This window comes from Dermacentor silvarum, chromosome 6, assembly GCF_013339745.2.
Source record: "Dermacentor silvarum isolate Dsil-2018 chromosome 6, BIME_Dsil_1.4, whole genome shotgun sequence".
Lineage (NCBI taxonomy): Eukaryota > Metazoa > Arthropoda > Arachnida > Ixodida > Ixodidae > Dermacentor > Dermacentor silvarum.
The window spans coordinates 39,063,549-39,082,912 of NC_051159.1; the positions used below are offsets into that span (position 1 = coordinate 39,063,549).

At 47.1% G+C, this 19,364-nt stretch overlaps 1 protein-coding gene across 2 annotated transcripts in view; it reads left to right on the plus strand.

The window, feature by feature from the left end:
- Positions 1 to 19,364, plus strand: part of LOC119455438 (serine/threonine-protein kinase 11-interacting protein) — a 94,458-nt gene that overhangs the window by 12,331 nt on the left and 62,763 nt on the right. For both annotated transcript variants that reach the window (XR_007467472.1, XM_037716840.2), the window contains exons 5-8: positions 3,691 to 3,759; positions 3,871 to 4,000; positions 7,148 to 7,251; positions 17,809 to 17,940. Coding sequence is in view for 1 of the 2 variants with exons in the window: in XM_037716840.2 (XP_037572768.1) it covers positions 3,691 to 3,759; positions 3,871 to 4,000; positions 7,148 to 7,251; positions 17,809 to 17,940 (435 nt within the window). In the remaining variant the exon portion in view is untranslated. The remainder of the gene's footprint in view (positions 1 to 3,690; positions 3,760 to 3,870; positions 4,001 to 7,147; positions 7,252 to 17,808; positions 17,941 to 19,364) is intronic.

Genomic DNA, 19,364 nt, shown 5'->3' on the forward strand with positions numbered 1-19,364 from the left:
CGCTTTTCACAGTTAAAATGAACTCTCTAAGCAGTGTGTTGCCCAAAACTATCTCTTACTCTGTTTACGTAGACGATGTCCTGATCAGTTTCAAATACTGCAACTTGGCCATCTGTGAACGGCAAATTCAGTTGGGGCAAATAAACTCTCAAGCTGGGCAGATGAAAATGGGTTTAAATTTAACTGTGTGAAAACCGTCTGTTTACCTTTTTCTCAACAGCCTGGCATTAGGCCGGACCCCAACATCACACTGAACGGGCAGACCATAGCCATTAAACAAGATCACAACTTCCTAGGTGTTGTGGTCGATAAAAAGCTCACCTTTGTTGCACATATCAAGTAGTTGCGATTGAAATGCTTGAAAGCATTGAACTTACTAAAGATCCTTTCCCATCAGTCATGGGGTACAGACCGTGACTGTCTACTGAACCTTCTGAATAGCGTTGTCCTGTCACGTATTGACTATGGCTCGGTAGTGTATGAATCAGCATCAGTCTACGCTAAAGATGCTTGACCCCGTGTACCACCTTGGGCTCCATCTGGCCACTGGTACTTTCAGAACTAGCCCAATAGCCAGCCTGTATGTTGAGGTGAACAGATGGTCACTGGAATGACGAAGGCAGTGCACAAGCATAGTGTATGCCACTGAGGTGCTCTCTCATGCAGAGCATCCATCTGGTGAACTCTTGCGGGACAAAACCAACACCCAGTTGTCCTTGAGGTGACCATCAGCAACGCCACCATATCCCATTAGAGCTGCATCACGCATTGAAAGCCTGCACATACCGGTCTTTAACCTCCAGGTGGTGTCCCATAAAGACGCCATTGCGGCGTGGGAAATACACGCTGTTAACTGTGATATGTCATTTTTTGTGGTGGGGAAACATGGGCATCCGCTCCAATAAATCAGCACGTTATGTACTTGCAGGCAAAATACAGGTGTGCCGAGTATTACACTGATGCCTCTAAGTCCTCATCTGTCACATGTGCCGCACATGGCCCTCAATTCTCCGAATCGAAAACAATGAACGAACATACAAGCATATTTACTGCAGAATGCTGTGGCATCCTCCTGGCCGTAAAGCACACCCTACAGAAGAAACAACCAGCCTCCATCATATATAGACTCCCTCAGTGCAGTGACTGCGTTGTTATCCGGTAAAAAGCATAAAAATCCAGTAACTAATTTTCTTCTAAAATGTCTCATGTCAGCTCACAAATCCAAACTTAAAATCACACTGTGCTGTGTACTGGGGCACTGCAACATAGCTGCCAATGAGGTAGCCGACAGACTTGCGCAGTTAGCTGCTCTCCCTAATTCTATTGACATAGATAATGTACCTTACGAGGACCTCAGGCCATACATTAGAAATAGAATCCGTAGGCAATGGCAAGAAGAATGGGATGCAGCAGTTGAAAACAAACTGCACACAATAAAGCCCATAATAGGAGGATATGCTACCGAGAAACTCGACAGATATAAAGAGGTTGCACTATGCAGGCTTAGAATAGGACACACGCATGCAACACATTCACATCTGTTAAACAGTTCTGCAGCACCGCACTGTCCAAAATGTGGTGACTGACTGTCCGTCATTCATGTTCTAATCATGTGGAAGAGTCTAGAACCAGACAGGAGACGTCACTTCCCAGAACTGTACAGAAACCAAATACCTCCGCACCCGTCCTTCTTTCTCGGCGACTACCAAATGTTTTCACTAAAAAGAGTTTTTAAGTTTTTAGCGAGTCTAGGCTTCCTACGTGCAATTTCATATTTTCATTGAACTCAGCCTTGTCTCATTCCCGAGGAAATGGCTGACATATTTGATCTCAAATGTCAAGCACTCCACACTCCTTGCCCTGGCAAGGACTGTTGCTGAGGCTGCGTGACTTTGTAAATGTCATACGCTTTGCCCTTAATCATTAAATGTAATAATTACTCAATTATTTTAGGCCCTACACACCACTGTTTCTTATCCTTCTCTTTTACTGCCCACTAACCTGAGTCAACCATCAACCTTGTGTTAGGTGCTCTTTGGCCACAGTTGCCCTTGCGCCATAAAAACCTACCACTAACTAACTAAGTTGATGCATCCTTTGGCTGACTAACGATACATGAGAAGTTGTGCATGAAGAACACATGTGGCTGAAGTGCCATGTAGAAGGCTAAACATTTGGCTGCACTGTTACAAAGAGGAAGAAAAAACTCAAAGGAGTTTTTTCGGCCCAATTGAGCTGCACGGCACAGTGTGAAAATTACTAGCTGCGAATACGAAGTCTGTTGGAAATTAGACCTTAGTATCCGAAAAAAAAAAAACGCGTAACTGGAGTGTTGGAAACCTAATCACCCTCAAAGTAGTCTCCTCGGGACTCCACACACTTCTCCCAGCGGTGCTGCCATTGTTGGAAGTATTCCGAGAAGGCATCTTTTGGAATGGAGTTTAGCTCAGCTGTCGTTGCAGCCATAATGTCCTCTCTTGTCTGAAATCGCGCTCCTTTCAATGGCCTCTTGATTTTGGGAAACAGCCAGAAGTCGCAGGGGGCCATATCAGGTGAGTAAGGAGCCTGTTTAACTTCAGGAATCTGGTTTTTCGCAAAAAAAAAACAACTGAATCAAGTGCGAGGAAAGTGCAGGAGCATTGTCGTGATGGATGCCAAAATTTTCTGTTGACCACAACTCCGGTTTCTTGCGCCGCACAGCATCACGTAGGCAACGGCGGACATCCATGTAGTACACTTTGGTGATTGTTTAACCCTGTGGTGCGTACTCGTGGTGTACCACACCGAGGGAGTCAAAGAAAGAAGTCAGCATCACTTTGACGTTGCTGCGCACTTGGCGGGCCTTCCTTGGTCTTTGTGATGTGGGATGCGTCCACTGTGATGACTAGGATTTGTTTTCCGAGTCGTACCCTTACACCCAAAACTCTTCACCAGTGATTATGGTGTTCATGAAGTCGGGGTCACTGTTTGTGGATTCCAGCTTGTCCTGTGAGACATCAGCACGAAGTTGCTTTTGCTCCACCGTGAGCAGCTTCGTCGCGAATTTAGCCACAACTCTCTTCATGGCCAAATCTTCGGTCATAATGGAATGTGCAGAAAAAGTGCTGATGCCCACCCCTTCAGCCATTTCTCAGATAGTCACATGATGGTCCCACATCACCACAGCGTTCATTTCGGCAATGACCTGGTCATTTCGGCATGTTGATGGTCAGCCGGAGCGTGGCTCGCTCTCCACCGATCTGCGGCCGTCTTTAAACCTGTTGTACCACTCCTTAATCTGTGTGCTGCTCATAACATCTTCACTGAAAGCCGTCTGAATCTTCCGAATGGTTTCCACTTGGCTGTCGCCCAGTTTCTGGCAAAATTTGATGCAGTAGCGCTGCTCTAGTTGCTCGGTCATTTTCCTTGCAATAAAAAAACCGACGAGAGTTCTGCGCACTACCTCACTCAAATGCTGTGCCCCAGCGACTGACGCTATCAGCAGGTGGGAAAAAATTCGGGCCTGCGCACGAAGCTTCAAGGTCGGCTGATGCAAGCTTGTTTCATATCTATCAGGTGTTCGAAAAAAAAAAAATAAGGTCGGATACTTTTCTAACAGACCTCGTATGCTGAAGTCCCTGATTCAGGAACCTTCAGGGCCGCGAAATTATAGGGTTTTACAGTAATCATGTACATTTTCCTGTTTTGCAGGCATTGCTTCCAAGGCTTCAATGTCTCGACTGCAGCAACAATGCCATCTCTGATGCCAAAGGTGTTGAGGTTGGGAATCTGCTGTTTCTTACAGACTCTGTTATTGTGGGACTGCCCTAAGAGATATCGTTTGTGAAGTGTAACAGTATTTTGTTGTTTTTTGTTTGCTTCTTTTTTCAGTTCCTTCACAACATCAGAGTGCTGAACTTGTCTTTCAATTTTATCGAGAAGATAAGCATATGTAACAGGGGTGCCTGTGACTCATTGACCGTACTTTACTTGAGGAATAACTTCATTGAAGACACGTCAGGTACGTGCAAGTCAACTTCAAGCTCCTACTTGCCTGCTTATGGTATACTGTGTAATAGTGGCAAGAAAAAAGTTTCCGTCCACGTGATTACAGTGGAATGCAACGAGGCAACCAATTTTGGTGTCCTCGAGAAGCAAGTGTCGAGAGTTGAAGAAAAGAAAAAAGGATAAAAGTTGTTTATGATTATTTGTTACTTCTCACTTGAAATTCTGATGCGAGTTTTTGGCTGAGCCTAATTTAGTGTTCTCTGGAAGTAAGACAAATTGAATAAATCAGCATGTTTATTACCACATTTATTAATCCTTGCTTCCTCCCTTGTTTGCCTCTTCATTAAAATTTTGCTCATATTTCCACACATATTGTCATGCTGTAATGAGAGTGAGAAATAACACTGCGAGAAACACGAGTTAGAAATATAACTTTTCATTGGTTGAACTTGTGCCCAGAAAAATGAACAACACTCAAATGACAACTTTAGAACATTCGTCGGTGATTTGAAACCTCAGCTGAATTCAGTCAGCTACTTGTACATGTCTTGCTGTACGTTCCAGAGTTATTGCTGGGGCTCACATGCATTCAAAAATGTACAACACTTGCGTCACGTGTGATATCTGACTAGACAACGCGTTCACTTTTTCACTGTAGACTCGGCGACATTGTTCAAGAAATTTCGGATACATTAGGCGGGTCTTGCACCAAGTGATAACTGGATAACAGTGATAATTCAGTGGAAAGCAATCAATGGCACAAACCAATGAACGTATGACAATATTAGATGGCTTAAGCACCTTGCCTCCACCACGAATCTTTTTTTCTCTGAACATCCAGAAGACAAGTGCGGCATGGACCATGCGGGAGCTTGTGCGAAACCTTAGATTTACTTTGTTATATCCAATAATTCGTTATATTTGTGTTCACTATACAGTGGAATCTCGATGATACGAATCTCAGGGGGTCACGAAAAATATTCGTATTAGCCGAAATTCGTATCATCGAAACACAATTAAAACTAGCTAAATTAAAGAGTCAGAGGTGAACTTACTCAGGCACACGTACGCAAAAAGCATTTACAGTATAGACCACTTATAACGTAACTGTTTGTAGTGCAGAATTGGCTACAACACGGCCTTTACCGACTTCCGTTAACCTCCCATAGAAATCCACGTATACGGATACCGCTAACAGTGCAGCCGCGGGAGACGAAATACCGGTTATAATGTGGCTTCCACGGGAAAATCTCGCCGACAAGGGCAGTAGCGAGCACGCTTCTCAACGAGGTGCGCCCACCGACGGGAGAGGAGATCAACGAGGGTGATGCGGAGGACGAGCATGAGACGTGGAGCATGAGTCCAAGGGCGATAAAATCGCCGCCGCGCGCCGTATGTGCTGAAAGCGCACGAGGGACGCACGCCTTCGCTGAGAGCGAACGCACAGCGGAGAGCAAACGCGACGCGAAAGGCCGGGGTGGTATGGGAGGGAGGGCGGTGACGCTGTGCTGCAGCACCAAATGCTTACCTTGCAACCGGGTGCAAGGGTAACTGGCGACGCAATCTCTCACGAGAAAGGAGCAAAGCGGGAAGGCAGCACGAGAGGCAGGGGGGGGGCTTCTACTCTGCCAACAAATGCGTTCTTGTACTTTGCGCCTGTGCCGGCTATCGGTGTTGTCGCGCACACCATATCTTGAAAGCGATCTCCACACGGCTCTGACCTTTGTATGTGCTGTGCTTATGTCGCTCAGTTTACGTTGAAGCGATAGACCGCACGAACCGTCGCTCACTGCGGCGGTCGCGCTTCCCCACACCTGCATGGGGAAAGCACAAAAGCAACGAAAGCGCCACCGCTTTAAACTCTTCGCGGCCTCCGCGCTGTCTGGCGCCGCGTCCGTGCCTCTGCACCAAAAGAGAAAGGGAGAAAGCGCGTGACTGCGCGCTGTTCTCTTTCGCGGCCGTCAGTGGGACGGCGTTTATTCGTATCAACCGACGCGGGTCGAAAATCTATTCATAACAACCGTTCTCTAGTACGTTGTAAAGTAATGGGGCTTGGCCGAGACCACAGAAAAATTCGTATCATACGGAAATTCGTATTAGCCGTGATCGTATCATCGAAATTCCACTGTATTGAGGTTAGACTACTACTTACGTCACAAGAAAATCAAGAAAGTGTGCACATGCTTGCATGGTGTTTGCAGCATGCTAGGCAGACGAGGGAAAGGGGGGATGGTGGCATGTCATTAATTAATGACATGCCTCACCAATACTACTGAAACATCATGGAATGAAATAAGCATGCACAGAAGTATAGTGTTCGTCATTTTGCACACGTTGCAAGTTTTCCTTTGGAGCTTCTTGCACCCACCGTGGTGGCTCAGTGGCTATGGCGTTTTGCTGTGCACCGCGAAGTTGCGGATTCGATTCGTGGTTGCAGTGGCCGCGTTTCGATGGGGGCAAAAAGAAGAAAATTCTGGCAGAGCCCATCTCACAGTGAATGTCGGCAATAATGTGATTAGCATTGAAGCAATATAGTAGCGACACACTGTATTGCCACCACTGAAATGCCCCGTATATCAGCCGGGCGCCTCTCTTGTGCATCCCTCTGCCCATGCTGTGCCATCTAGCAGTGCCACCACGAAGTCTGCACGTGGTGCGTCTGAATATAGTATATGACGTGGGTTCAATTTTGCCCAGCACTGAGGAAGTTTTAAAGGATTTTTCTTTTTTGTCATTTAAGAGCAGCAAATACCCAGTGGCTTATACCCAGTGTCCCAAGTTGGTGTCAAAGAGGTCCCTTCAAATGCAGCACATGCTCAGTGCCACGTATTCATTGACCCAAGTTGGTCTGATGGCTGGATTTGCACATGGTTCCCTCAGCACAGCAGCCTCGATGCTCTACCCATTAGACCATGGATTACCATGTGACCCAAGTTGGCGGGAAAATGGCTAGAGATAAGAATAGAAACATAGGAACATCCCGGAAAGGGCGTTAGGTATGCTAAGAATGCTAATCGTATTAAAAATTTTGTGTACTGAGAATTACGTAGATGGTAAAGAACCCGAGAAGGTCAAAATTTGGAGCCTTCCACTACGACATACCTGATAACCACATTGTGCAGTTCCAGTATGTTCAACCGCACAATTGGACTTCTTGCAGGTCTTGGGCGTCTGAGGCAGCTGAGAGAGCTTGACCTGTCCTACAACTGCCTCGCAGAGAGCTCCTCGCTTGCTGGCTTCAAGCAGCTCTATTCTTTGGCAATAGTAAGGGGACACAGCTTAAAAGGCAACAAATATTTGTATTGCCACATGTGTTTGTGATGAATCTTTGTTACTTCTGTTATGCAAAGTGGACTTGGCGCTGTTGGATAGGTGTTGAAATTACACTGCACTCCCACTAACTGTCACCACGCATCCATATGCCCATGGCCCCATCCAGGGTTGTTACAGGCATAGGTGACTGCACAATATAGAGATCGAATTGTCTAAAGCTATGTCAGACATACGTGTGAACAATACAGTTTGTCACCTTACAGGTACAGCGGAATGGTGAATCCATAAAGAGAATGCTCTTCTGTTAGCACATTCCACGAAGCTTGCTGCTATCTTCAGAATACAGTGGTTAAAATACATGCAGAGCTGCTTATCATACCTTCATACCTTCCCCTCATCACATATGCAAGCTAGGAACCTGTGCAAACTCGAGTATGTGCCTTAGAACATTTCGACAACAACCAGTGCTAGTGCTGCGGAAGGCTCACTTTTTCTGATGAAAGAGGTGTTTAAAAGTGGCTCTAAGCATTAAATATGTTATAGGACAAGACATTAGAGTAGAAAAAAAGTAAAGAGCATAAGAATCTGCCTTCAAAACGCCAAAATCGACAAAAGTAACGCGGCAGAAGCACTAACAGTTTTGAGGCAGTGGTTAATACAGTTAAACCTGCTTATAACGAACCTCCATATAACGAATTCCTGGATATAACGAAGTTTTTCTATTCCCTGCCGTTAGCCCATAGAAGCCCATGTATTTGAGACCTCTACGTAACGAAGTGGCAGCGGGAGACCCCCTCGATATAACGGATTTTCCCCTCCGACAACCTAGAGATTTCGCCCCAAATTTTGTCATTTTTGCATGAGCAGCAACCGGAAGCACCTTCTTCACCGCGACGGAATGCGAAGCGAGCGCACGTGTGCGTGCGTGTGTGTGCGAGGCGGGCCTGCATCCCTTGACCCGGCGATCTTGCTGCCGCGGGCGTGACGTTTCACCCTCCCTTCATTCAAGCCTGATCCTGCTGTTTGCTGCAGCTGGCCTAGCCCGCCAAGCCGGCACTCTCCCCTTTTCCATTTGATGTTGCCAACGTGCTGGTACATAAAACTTGTACATGCTGTGACACATCATACTCGATGAGTGCGGGCACACGCTGTCAAACGCTGGCGGCATGTGGAAGCGCCGCTGGAGAAGCAAGCGAAGTGACTTTCGTGCTGTTGTCTATCGCTTCAACGAAAACTGAGCGCCGAGAACACACAGCACGCACAAAGCTACGAGCCGCTGACAACGCACCTACACTGCTAGACTCTGCCCCAACGCAGATCGCTTTCAAGATACGGACCGCGCGCCCGCGCGCCGCCGCCCAGTACGCAGTTGATGCCAGAGTACAGTACAACGCCGCCCCGCTATCCCTCCCCCCTCGCTCCCTCGCCGGTGCCTCGAGCGCAACGGAAGAAGGCGCGCTTCCTCCCTGCTTTTCTTGCGCGCGCGAGATTCAGACGCAGTCGTCGGCTCCCCTCGCACGTTTTCACTCGCATATACAGCATATGGCGCGCGGCGACTGCGTTATCGTTTTTACTCCCATTACCCCCACCCCGTGCAGTACTGTTGAGGTGACCTCCCAGCGAGAGACAGTTACGGTACTGCACTTTTATCTTCTTTTCATATTTTAAAAGCCATGTACTGCGTTATCGTCCTTCGGCTTTATACGGAATATCTATGAGCCATAACCAATTTTAGGGCCACAACGCGTCATGGACACCCATCTTTATATAGCAAATACCGATCTCAAGGGCCATTCTTTTGCTGGCATAAACCGAAAATACATAATAGTTGTCGCCCCCGGCACTTTGGGCGGCCAATGCCATCGTCAAGTCACCAAGCCAAGCGACATGAAAAGTCAAAATGGCTGCTCGGGCCGGCGCGGGGTGGCAGTTCGCATCGTATGATGCGGGAACGGTCCCACAGTTGCGACGTAACAGCGGAGTTACCAATGCATTGGGTTCTATGGAAGCTGTGCCGAGACCGGCCGAAAACGACATAACAGCCGGGAAAACGCAGCCCCCGCGAACGTAACAGCGGGGTTCTACTGTAACACTATACGACGCTACGACGCCATCGTGACGCTCGCTCTTCGTTTCCGATGCCTCGCGCTTGTGCGAAACGACACGTGTCCATGCATCCGGTACCTGGTGTGACATTCCAAGGATGAGTGCTTCGACGAAAATAGAAAACGGGTGCGCGTTAGAATCGAGCAAATACGGTAAGCGTTTCCTTTTTGAATTTTCGTGACGAACCTGCATATAACGAAATCCTCTTTATAACGAAGTTTTTCGGGAATTTGTCAATTTCGTTATATCCAGGTTTAGAGCCAGGTGGTAGAGCCATGTGCTTGGCGGCTGCGCCTGATAAGACCGCATGTTCAAAACTAAGCTTTATGCTTTTCTTAAAGTTAGGCACTGGGAGGCACGCGAAGACCACCTGTGCAAATAAGTTATATGGCTAGGGGGGCACAAAGTGAGATGATAATTATCACTGTGAGCAGTCCAATTAACTAAAATTGAACAATTATTTTTTGTTGACTGCAGTAAGTGGGTATATTTGTATTGAAAACTTAGAGACAGTCGAGTTTCTACACAGTATCAGTCGGAAGAATTATCCTAGCGTGTAAGTGCTCCGAGATATCAGACTCCAAATTTCAATTGTCGTACTGCGCAGAATAATCGAGAATAAAGACGTGACAATTCTCATGAATTTACGTGAATGATCATGAAGCTCAGTGACTACTTCTGTGGAGGGATGGCGGTGCCATCTTCTCTCTTGAGTCGTGGTGGTGTGTTGACTAGAGGAACGTTCTTCAATACGGGCGTAACGCTCCGCTCCAACGCAGCAACCACTACGCTGGTTGTTTACGATATGCGAATCACCGCGTATGAAGACTCGCGACGCCACCTACAAGAATAACGATGTGGCGTAGTAGACGAGAGCACGAGCCAGCGTCTTCATGTTTTGTTTCCCACGCGACGTCATCCTTTTACACAAGGCGCGCATCTGCTCCCGTTTCTCTAACCACGCGACGCCATCCTAGGCCCGCGCGCTGGCGTTGGCCGCTGACGTCACGCTCCCCCACTTCGCAGCCGCGGCTCGAGGCTTCACCCCGCTCCGCGAGAACGCCCACTCAGATAAACGGATCCGGCGGGCTTGAGCCTCCTATGCTTAATGTACGACAATAAAACTGCGAAGTTACAATAAAAAACTTGTAGCGTACGAACGGTACTGTGCTTGTACTGGATATTGTCAATGTGTAACTGTGATCACAATTGAGTGCTACAGATAAAAAAAGTTGCATATGCGTAGTTCTTAGTTTAGGTGTTAGTTGTTATTATTTATATATGAACACTTCAGCTAGAGATCTCTTTCATTAGGTAGGTTGGTTGCGGAACCGATGACAGCCAATGAGGCAACCGTTGACACCCCAAGGGGAAACTAAGTTAATCAGGCGCGAAGGCGCTCGAGCGGACCTCGGCATGTTTGGCAAAAGGGACGTCCCCTCGTTCATTCGACGCCACCGACGGGACGAGTAAAGCACGGAAGGCGCCAGGAGATCCAAGGTGTTCGCAAGTTCTACGGCAACTTCGCGACACCACACTCCTACGGAATACAACTAAGCTTGTGAGCGAGCTAGCTTTACTTCTACATCTGGTACTCGCGAAAAAAATGCTTGTGAAAAATGTTGGTGGCCATATTTTTTTTTGCAACAGGGCCACCCCCCTTGTGAGCGAGGGGGCGATGCAGAAATCTGAGGGGGGGGTCAGGACATCCGGACATCCCCCCTGGATCCGCGCCTGCTTGAGATCCATAATTGCTATGTCAAGATGGTGTCTATGACGCATTGTGGCCCTAAAATTGGTTTTGGCTCATAGATATTCCGTATAAAGTCCAAGGGCGATAACGCAGTCGCTGCGCACCGTATGCTGTATGTGCGAGTGAAAACATGCGAGGGGAGCCGATGACCGCGTTTAAATCTCATGCGCGCAAGAAAAGCAGGGAGGAAGCGCGCCTTCTTCCGTTGCGCTCGAGGCACTGGCGAAGGAGCGAGGGGGGAGGGATAGCGGGGCGTCGTTGTACTGTACTCTGGCATCAACTGCGTACTGCGCGGTGGCACGCGGTCGCGCGGGTCGTATCTTGAAAGCGATCTGCGTTGGGGCAGAGCCTAGCAGTGTAGGTGCGTCGGCGGCTCGTAGCTTTGTGCGTGCTGTGTGTTTTCGGCGCTCAGTTTGTGTCGAAGCGATAGACAACAGCACGAAGGTCACTTCGCTCGCTTCTCCAGCGGCGCTTCCACACGCCGCCAGCGTTTGACAACGCGTGTCCGCGCTCATCGAGTGTGATGTGTCACAGCGTGTACCAACTAGGGCTTCGGCAACATCAACCGGAAAAGGAGAGTGCCGGCTTGGCGGGCTAGGTCAGCTGCAGCAAGCGGCAGGTTTGAATGAAGGGAGGGGAAAGGTCACGCCCGCAGCGGGCAAGATCGCCGGGTCGAGGGATGCAGGCCCGCCTCGCACACGCACGCACGCACACGTGCGATCGCTTCGCATTCCGTCGCGGCGGAGGAGGTGCTTCCGGTTGCTGCTCGCGCAAAAATGACAAAATTTGGGGCGAAATCTCTAGGTTGTCGGAGAGGAAAATTCGTTATATCGAGGGGGTCTCCCGCTGCCACTTCGTTACATAGAGGTCTCAAATACATGTGCTTCTGTGGAGTAACGGCGGGGAATAGAAAAACTTCGTTATATCCAGGAATTCGTTATATGGAGGTTCGTTATAAGCAGGTTTAACTGTATAAGTGGATGTTTATTCTGCTGTTTTTACTTGTGCTCTGCAGCACATGGCTAGCACATGGCTTTTGCCGCTTTAGGCAGATTGCCACAGACAAAAAAACAAACAAAAACGTAAATTTTGTGAATTGGCATCCAACCCAGGTGCCCAGCGTAGCAATCAAATTTCACCACAACACTAACAAAATGGCCGACTTGCGATAGTTTCTATTCTAGTAATATTAACCACTGATTGCAAACTGTTCAGCTTTCTTCCGCATCATATTTGCTGATTTCAGCGTTTCTAAAAACGAATTGTTGTGCACTTTACTCTAACTTTTAATCTATAACATATTGAACACAAACAGCCACTGCACATTTCATTAGTTAAGCAAGCCCTCAGCCGCGTTGGCACTGATTACCATTGAAGTGAGCTATACTGTACGTGTATTCTACAATCACATTTGTGCAGAGTTCCATCTATACAGTATTCACTAACAGCATCAAGGTATAAGTGTGTATATTCTACTGACACGACTTAAAATGCTTTCAAACGTATGCAGAACCACGACATCTTATGCAACGCCGTAGCTCGTGCTACCAATTTTTAATTTTTTATTAGTGGTCTGTCTAGCAGTATGATCACAGTAGTTTCCCGAAGAAGCATCTAGAAAGAACTGCTTTGAGCGACAAACGAAAACTGAAGGCGACTTGAAGAGTGGTCAGCGGAGCTAACTGTATGCAGATGAATTGTGGTTCTCTGCTTTTGTTAGTTAATAATTCTGTTAATTTGTTGATTGCAGTTTTGACTTCAACATCTTTGTAATCGCGATGCAAACTGCAACACGAACAGATTTCCACCAATCACTTAGTTGATCGGTAGCGAAGCGTAATTGCAGCATTGCTGTATTTACAATATGCACATGTCATAATAGTATCACATTGAGGGGCGCTGAAGGGGATGCGTTTTTCTTGCTGTGAAAGCGCGTTTCAATGCTATGGAAGCAGGTGTGGCAGTTACAGCAATTATGAGCATGCCAATCTGTGCAGGCTGCGCTGAAACAGACATGCTGTACCAGAACACACGTAGAAAAAGCACTGACACGAGGGAAACATGTATTTAGCTGTTCAGCATGCTTACGCCCGCCGTATTAAAACATGAAACATAGAAAAACCAACAAGAAACGTCGGACATACTTACCTAAAAGCACTGCCCGTCCAACGTACCTGTAGAGAAGGCTGGAGGGAGATGTCAGACTTACCTTTAGCCATAGCCTATATATAAATGAAGAGAGGAAAAAATAAAGGAGCAGTAAGCAAAATTCTAGACTGCAATAGGTGTAGTAAAACCTGATTAGCTCAAGCAGGCTAGGTGATCTCTCGGACAATGACGCATTTGAGCTCGATGCCCCCACCGTGTTTGTCGCCACCCAGTCTCAAAGGGCATGCCAATAAATATCACCAGCACCATTATCAGGGCAGTGTGAAAATAAGGGCTGGAACCATACCACGAAAGACGTCACAACACATGTTTGTGATAAAAAATAAAAAGACAGGTGTCGTGTGTTTGAGATACAGGCCAGGCAGGAAATTTCATGACAATTGCAAGGCATTCAAAAGGTATGCAGTGTTAAGTGGGCAACACGGCACCCAATGTCGGGAAGCAGCATGTTGCTGAGTGACAATAATGATCGTAGAAGAGCATGAAGCAGCGTTGGTTAAACGTTGTGAACGGGAAAGCTCAAAGAGTGTAGAAAAGTGTGAAGCTGCATTAGCAAAGCGTGGAAACACGGTAAAGTGCAAGCAGGGAAATCAAAGAATGCTTTGCACTGTATTGGCTCACTATGTGGTGTAGGACCTGACTGGTTCTCGTTAGGGGTGTGCGAATACTCGAATATACGAATACGAATTCAATATATTCAGCGAGCCTGGTTGGTGGGCAATATGTGAAACACATTTCAGTTCTACTGTTCCATCATGGTCTAGCGCACATACTCTAAATACACATTTGAATGCCACGAACCTGATAGTACGCAGATTTAATTGTGATCATGACACAGCCGAACCATGAAACTCAACTAAAACAGCCTTTTGTTTGCGCCGCTCGCACAGGCTGCACCATGTCTCATTTCCTTCACACGCAAAAGTTGTAGATACACTTGAGAGGAATCGGAGACTGCTATTCGCGAGCACAAAACGAAAGCGCGCCATTGCGAACTGCGCACCACGGCCCCACGGCTGCCACGGCGTGTTGCGTTGGCTGCGTCGTGTCGCTGTGTGGCCGGTACAGGCAGCACTCGCGCCACCTCTTGGCCGCAGAGCCAACCAATTTCTCTCCTACTTTTGCAAGCGGGATAGAGGTGGCGCCAGTTTCTCTTCCCTGTTATCCCTGCACACTTCGCATCATTGGCCGGTGGCGTCGTTTCGCCAGGCGATCCAAAACCACCAAGTCCCTCGCTATCGGAAACCAAGCCGACGTGTTCTGCTCCCGAATTTCATCTGCGTTATCTGTCGGCAATTGTAGTTCGACATTCCTGCCCTCTGTCAGGGGCGATGTGACTGAATGAGCGAAACGTGCCATTTAGAAACATTTCATAAACAACTCGGCCCAAGAGGCAATGTGCAAAAGCTGCGAAATTAAACTTCGAACACCATAGCGTATGACGACGCCACTTGCGAACCATCTCAAGAACAAGCATTTTTCATTGCACAGTGTGTTTTTGAGTGTGAGAGAATGGCGATAACCACCAGGATTGCCCGAATGCTGGCGCTCGACCTTCAGCCTTACATCTGTGTCGAAAATCGAGGCTTCAAAGAGCTGATGAACCACATGTAGCCGTTGTACAAGATACCCAGCCGCTCAACGTTTTCGAGTACAATCATCCCGGAGTTGTATAATCGAGACACAGTCACAGCTCTGTCAAGAAGAGAATGCATGCGGACTTCCAGGAAGGCATAGAGTCGATCTCGTTTACAAGTGACGTGTGGACGTCGAGGTCTAACCAAACTTTAATCAGCCTCACCTGCCACTGCTTAACCTCCAACTTCGAGATGAGAAGCTTTGCATTGGACAACCGGTGTGTGACCGAGAACCACACTGCTTGCAACATCCTGGAGCACCTGCAAGCAATGATGGATAACTGGGAGCTGCCACTGCAGAAAGTGCCAGTCTATGTGGTGACCGACAATGCACGAAACTTCCATGCGGCCCTTAGGGGCATTTCTTGCGTCCCAATGCAGTGTATGGGCCATACATTGCAACTAGCTGTAGAAGATGCCAAGGAAGAAACAGGAGGAGTTCCTGCCATTCTCAAGAAGGATCGCGCAATTGTTGGTCATTACAAACACAGTGCCCAAGCTGCGGCAAGACTGCAGAATTGCCAGCGATGGATGGAGCTCTGAGTTTTGGAACTTATTTAAGGCTTGGAAACAAGATGGAACAGTGAGCATGACATGCTGTCGCGTCTTGTGCAGCTGAAAGAAGCCGTCTGTTTAGAGCTTGCCACCTCTGAGACAACTGTGCCCAACAGGACACCACAGGAGTGGAAAGCAGTGGCTGGGCTCGTCAAAGCTCTTGAACCAATCGCATCGCTGACCAAAGATCTTAGTGGCCAGAAGTATGCAACTTTGTCGTCAGTAGTACCATTTCTCTATGGAACACAAATGCAGCCGATGATGACACCTCAGAGTTTGCAAGAAACTTGCTGAAAAGCATGAGGACAAGGTTTCCAGGGCAGGACGAGCAAAAGAAGTATGCGTTCGCAAATGCCTGTGACCCAAGGTTTAAGAACCTCTTTGGTGCTCAGACGTTCCAGGAAACAAGGCTCTTGGAGCTTGCAAGAACTGAGTTTCAGAGCTCTCCAGGAGAAACATCAAGTGACTGTACTGAAGCGTCAACATCTACAGCTCACAAGGAGCGCGTCAGCCGTATCTGGGACAGCATTTAGAAGCTGGCAGCGTCATCAGAAAGAAGACACTCCTCCAAAACAGCCAACATCGAGGAGTTTCAGCGGTACCTTTGAGAGCCCACTTGCTGTAAGGACCAAGACCCTCTAGCATTCTGGAAAGAAACAGGCAAGCAACACTTCCCAGGACTGTGCAAGATGGCCATGAAATACATGGGCATTTCAGCAACCAGTGTACAGTATAGACCACTTATAATGCAGCCGCTTATAGTGCAGGACTGGATATAATACGGTCTTTTCAGACTCCCGTTAATTTTCTCATAGCACTCTATGTATACGCGTATCGCTTATAGTGCAGTTGCGGGACACGAAATACCGGTTACACTGCGGCTGCCTGGAAGTTTCGCAGTCAACCTCGACGGCAAACGCTCCCCTCAAGCCACAAATACCGTATTTACTCGAATCTAACGCTCACTTTTTTTCCGATAGAACAGGTCCAAAAATTGCCTGCAAAAAGGAAAGTGATCAAGTGTGCGGAGATGGATGGAAATCGGGCCGCATCACGGGCGTTCGGAGAATCCAAAACTTGCGTTCAGGACTGGCGCAAACAGAAGGAGAGGATTTTCGCCAGCAAAGCAATGGAACGGTTTCGGTGGACCGAAGCAGGACGTAATCTCCGACGATACACTTCGGCAATACGATCACCTTGACCCTATCTCGAAAGCAATCTGCGACGGGGAAAGTCTGCCGCGCGCCATGTTTTTGCCGCTTATAGGTCGCGTTGAAGCGAGAGGCATGATAGCACGAAGGTCAATTCGCTCTTGCTGCCCTTCGTCACTCGAGCATTTTGACAGTTTGTTTCCGCGGTCAATGAGCGAGATGTGTTCATGTTTGCTTGTGCGTGCGTGACACCGTGCTTGTTAATTTATTTAGTAAGCGAATACGGAACCTAGAGCACGATGACAGCGACGGCAGAAATGTGCCTGGAGTGTCCATTATCGCAATAAAATAGTTGTTTAGGTTATAGTGCGGATATTCACAACTCCGGTGACTTACGTTATAAGTGGTCTACACTGTACCAAGTGAAAAGTTGTTTATGATTGCTGGCAACATTGTTACGGCCCAGAGGGGGAAGTTGACCCCAGATCACGTACAACAGCTGCTTTCTTTGCATGAGAATTTGTAAATATTCGAGCTTCTGTTAAACAATTTCGTTATTCGATATCCGGCTTTTTTTTTATTTGATTCGGTATTCGATTCGAGACTTACTATTCGGTATTCGCACACCCCTAGTTTTCATGTGTGTAATCACTGTTATGTTCTTGCCTTTTTGAAAGTATGCTTCATGTACATTGTTGTTATAGCCACATGCTCGGTGTGCCACCCCCTGGCTATGCCACTGCCTCATATGCTTTGAACCAGCAAGACAGCTCATTTGTCCTGTTCTAGTTGAGAGTTTGACGAAATACCATCTGGTCAAGTAAAATTATTGTTACAAAAGAAGCAGGTCCCTGATAATAGTCAAAACAAAATGGTGTTTTGATATCCGTATGGATTCCTTGTTCACAGTGGGAAGCCAGCTACACAGAAGGTTCTTAAGTAGCCCTGAGCACACAACACAAACATCAAGAGTACAAATGATGGAGGTAGTCAAAACAAAATGATTTTTGTTTTGATTGTGGTCAGTAACCTGCTTCTTTCCTAACAATCTCACCTGTTCTCATCACTTGCCTCGTTGTCTGCGCTGTTTGCCATGTTGAACGTCAACAAACTCTCCCGGACTCGAACCCTCGTGCAAGACAACTGAGCTTTGTTCTGCTTATTGTTCTCCCAACAGCTGCGCCTTGTGGGCAACCCTGTCACTTTCCACCAGGAGTACCACTCAATAGTTGTGTGCCATTTACACCACAAAGTAGTCACAGAAAGATTCAGGCTGGATGATAGACAGCTGCCGAAACATTTAATCAAGGTAAGATCAGTTGTAACACGTTTTTTTTTTTTTTATGTTGCTTTTACGCTTCTTTTAAGAAAGGGCAATTGGTGCACATTGTTTTCAGTGTTGCTTCATGCTGAGGCTTCCTTGCACGCAGTATATTACTTTACCCCCCTTCCATGTTTGTTTATATATGTGAGAAAACTTGGTACTTCAGGACGCTTGCGCTTTCACACACCTGCTGTAATGGCTGAGTAGCTACAGTGTTCTGCTGCTAAGCGTGAGGTCTCCGGTTCAATTCCTGGTCATAGTGACTGCATTGTGATGGGAGCGGAATTTGAAAACGCTCTTATTACTGTGTTTTGGGGGTGCACATTAAAAAACCCCAGGGGGCCATTAAACCATAGCCCATAGCCATTGCTTGCGATGAATCACTACACTGATTTTCTATGCTTGACCCAAAATAAGCAGCTTTGGGGACCCAAAGATGGTCATGAGCCTCATTATTTTACATTTATTTTGTGTGAAACCAAAGGGAACAAACTCTTTCCTCCGTGTTCACTGTGTGGACTCACAGCCTCAGCTCCAACTGCCACTGTGTTTCAGTGCCTTTGGTGTTCTAGTGCAGAACACATGGTTGCAGGTTGATTTCCTAGTGACTGCACCACCATTTCAATGAGGTTAAATGTAGAAATGCCAGTGTATGAGACCTTGATCTACTGTAAAGAGTGCCAGGTGGCCATGGTTCACCCAAAGCCACCCCTCTCCCTCATTCCCACTGCAATGTCTCTCATGGCACCTTTGCTGTTTTGGTATGTTAAGCCCCAGAATCAATCAATCAATCAGGCAATCGTACAACAGCTGCATTTTCTTTGGGCCTCTTTACTATTCAAGATCCGTCGAAGCTGAGGAACAGTTTTACTCAAAAGCTTCCGGTATGCATTTTTTTAAGGTAGACAGCAGCCAGTTTCCAGAACTGCAGTCTCTGATGATGCCGGATGTCTTTTATTGCATTCATCTACTAGATCTTCCGCAAGGTTCACAAATAACAGAAAACTAAACTTTAGACTTTTAGATAGGCAAGACAAACGCAAAGGTCCAAACACCAAGTGCCTCAAACCGAAGGCGAGATTAGACAATTCTTCTAACACAGTGTATCTCGCACAATCTCTGCTCTGTGTACGTAAATAGGTCCTCTTTAAAGCACAGTATCACAAAGTGCACACTATCTTAGTAGAGAAAGGAAGGCGTGCAAAACACAGACGCAAGCTAAACGAGATTGACACAAAACGTCTTTCTGTTCTACTTGGGTCCGTGTTTTGCACGGCTGCCTTTGTCTACTGTGAATCCACACCGAATTCCCCAGCTTTGTTTTCTATACTACGTTTCATACTTGGGAGGCAAAGCTGCCGAAGCTACGCAAGTATTATTGTGGTTTCACTCTGCATGTTTTGCAGTAC